This window comes from Sinocyclocheilus rhinocerous, unplaced genomic scaffold (assembly GCF_001515625.1).
Source record: "Sinocyclocheilus rhinocerous isolate Xijiao unplaced genomic scaffold, SAMN03320098_v1.1 scaffold402, whole genome shotgun sequence".
Classification (NCBI taxonomy): domain Eukaryota; kingdom Metazoa; phylum Chordata; class Actinopteri; order Cypriniformes; family Cyprinidae; genus Sinocyclocheilus; species Sinocyclocheilus rhinocerous.
The window spans coordinates 764,248-767,645 of record NW_015626336.1 but is presented as its reverse complement, the minus strand read 5'-3'; the positions used below and the strand labels follow the sequence as shown (position 1 = coordinate 767,645).

Sequence of the window (3,398 nt, the reverse complement as noted above, 5' to 3'; positions counted from 1 at the left end):
ATATTGAGAAAATCGCCTTTAAAGTTGTCCAAATTAAGTTCTTAGCCATGCATATTACTAATCAAAAATTAAGTTTTGATATATTTACAGTAGGAAATTTACAAAATATTTTCATGGAATATGATCTTTACTTCATATCCTAATGTTTTTCGGCATAAAAGAAAAATTGATAATTTTGACCCATACAATGTATTGTTGGCTATTGCTACAAATATACCCGTGCTACAGTACTTGTGAATGGTTTTGTGGTCCAGGGTCACAATTTCTTGTAAAAGACGCAGATTTGGCAACCCTTTGCCATGTCCACTTTTAGTAAGCGAGGCTTATTATAGTCTTCGGGTTTGATGTTTGGACTCGGCTCAAGAAACAATATATATTAGGGGTAATAAAGTGGGCAGGTGCAGGTTGCCATATTTTGTTATGTGTCTTTTGGATTTGAGTTTATTAATGGCTTGTTCTTATTTGTTTGTTTTTTTTCCTAGCAAGATCTGGCAACACTAATGAGTCAAAACTTACCCCTGTGATTTCTTGCACCGCACATACTGAAAAGACACAACTCTGATACGTGTTTAAATTGTTCAGTTCGGTTCCGTACACACTGTATAGAATCTCTCTAAATGTGGTTGTCACTACCTGCATTTTTTGGGAGTGAATTCGGCTGTAGAATGCAGTTTTTACTCCTGTAAATGACTGAACTGTGTGGGATCAGAGCAGGATTAAGCACTAAGAGGTGAATTGACAACTGAATTTAGCTGCAATGTGTGCATGGCCATAATGTGTTCCTGAGTGAAAAAACTGGGAACTTGATTTTACCAGTGACTTACCATTGACTTTATGAGACTAACCGGTCTCTGCTGTCCTCCAATGAGCAGGTGTGGTTTGATTATGTCATAACGCTCCAGCGTGTCGTGTTGATTCGGATAGGCAGCTGAAAAAAGAGAAAACAAGTATGGGCGATCTCCACAATAAAGCAAACCACCAAACTTTGGTCTAGACATTTCATTGACTGACGACATCGCCTAATCCTTTAAAGTTGTCCAAATTAAGTTCTTAGCCATGCATATTACTAATCAAAAATTAAGTTTTGATATATTTACAGTAGGAAATTTACAAAATATTTTCATGGAATATGATCTTTACTTCATATCCTAATGTTTTTCGGCATAAAAGAAAAATTGATAATTTTGACCCATACAATGTATTGTTGGCTATTGCTACAAATATACCCGTGCTACAGTACTTGTGAATGGTTTTGTGGTCCAGGGTCACAATTTCTTGTAAAAGACGCAGATTTGGCAACCCTTTGCCATGTCCACTTTTAGTAAGCGAGGCTTATTATAGTCTTCGGGTTTGATGTTTGGACTCGGCTCAAGAAACAATATATATTAGGGGTAATAAAGTGGGCAGGTGCAGGTTGCCATATTTTGTTATGTGTCTTTTGGATTTGAGTTTATTAATGGCTTGTTCTTATTTGTTTGTTTTTTTTCCTAGCAAGATCTGGCAACACTAATGAGTCAAAACTTACCCCTGTGATTTCTTGCACCGCACATACTGAAAAGACACAACTCTGATACGTGTTTAAATTGTTCAGTTCGGTTCCGTACACACTGTATAGAATCTCTCTAAATGTGGTTGTCACTACCTGCATTTTTTGGGAGTGAATTCGGCTGTAGAATGCAGTTTTTACTCCTGTAAATGACTGAACTGTGTGGGATCAGAGCAGGATTAAGCACTAAGAGGTGAATTGACAACTGAATTTAGCTGGACTCTGATACGTGTTTAAATTGTTCAGTTCGGTTCCGTACACACTGTATAGAATCTCTCTAAATGTGGTTGTCACTACCTGCATTTTTTGGGAGTGAATTCGGCTGTAGAATGCAGTTTTTACTCCTGTAAACGACTGAACTGTGTGGGATCAGAGCAGGATTAAGCACTAAGAGGTGAATTGACAACTGAATTTAGCTGCAATGTGTGCATGGCCATAATGTGTTCCTGAGTGAAAAAACTGGGAACTTGATTTTACCAGTGACTTACCATTGACTTTATGAGACTAACCGGTCTCTGCTGTCCTCCAATGAGCAGGTGTGGTTTGATTATGTCATAACGCTCCAGCGTGTCGTGTTGATTCGGATAGGCAGCTGAAAAAAGAGAAAACAAGTATGGGCGATCTCCACAATAAAGCAAACCACCAAACTTTGGTCTAGACATTTCATTGACTGACGACATCGCCTAATCACTGACTAACTGCTGAGCATTACTTATTTAAAATCACTCGCAGATAGTCTTTGTTCAATCCATGCTAATTATAAATCTCTTTGGTGTTAGCGTTTGCAGCCTGCTGCGGTGACGCCATGAACACAACATTGCTAATCAATGCTTTCAAACATCAGGTTTGTCCTGACAACAATCTCCCTGGAAACTATTTAATCTATTTCAGGCCTGATTTGATTTAGATCAGACCTCTATAATGACCTAATGATGATCTTTCCTGTGGCCTCTTCTGTCTCTACATGCTATAAAAGTAATATCATATGTACATATCACACATTCATATCAGCATATCTTAACCAGGCAGCCTCAGCAAAATTCAGAGAAACCACAAGACAACTTTTAATTAAAATAGGCCTAGTTGATAGTGTTATATTAAAATAAAAATGTAAACTGCCTGATTTGATTTAGATCAGACCTCTATAATGACCTAATGATGATCTTTCCTGTGGCCTCTTCTGTCTCTACATGCTATAAAAGTAATATCATATGTACATATCACACATTCATATCAGCATATCTCAACCAGGCAGCCTCAGCAAAATTCAGAGAAACCACAAGACAACTTTTAATTAAAATAGGCCTAGTTGAAAGTGTTATATTAAAATAAAAATGTAAACTGACATCATATTTCTCACTCAAATGAAAATGCATCACTGATCTCTGAATTTCTCTCACACAATAGAGGTCTTTTTTAAATTTATGAACTATAATAATATATATTTTTTGGAAATTAGAAATAATAATAAAATAAAATCGTTACTTATTAAATAATAAAAATATTCATGCATAATTTATTTATAAAAACATTTTATTTTATTTATCTTTATTTTATTATTTATTTGTAATTTTCATGGTTAATTTCTTATGGCAGCACAGCTCACTAAAATTAAAAAAATTTAAACGTAGCTCGCTGGAAATTATAAATATGAATAAAATAAAAATAAAACAAAACATTTATTTAATAAATAATACAAATGTGTACATATATATTTTAATAATTTATATATTTAAAAACATAATTAATTATATATAATTTTCCTAGTTTCCTATGCCAGCACAGTAGCTCACTAAAAATAGCTCACTTTAAAAAAATTAGCTCCCTGGACAAGACAAGGACAAGGACAAGG

The 3,398-nt window shown here is 34.9% G+C and overlaps 1 protein-coding gene across 1 annotated transcript in view; it reads right to left on the bottom strand.

Annotated features, from left to right (window-relative positions):
• Positions 1 to 3,398, bottom strand: part of LOC107711343 (disintegrin and metalloproteinase domain-containing protein 12-like) — a 116,677-nt gene that overhangs the window by 92,614 nt on the left and 20,665 nt on the right. Inside the window, exon 3 of the mRNA XM_016516332.1 lies at positions 2,035 to 2,138. Coding sequence (XP_016371818.1) covers positions 2,035 to 2,138 — 104 coding nt within the window. The remainder of the gene's footprint in view (positions 1 to 2,034; positions 2,139 to 3,398) is intronic.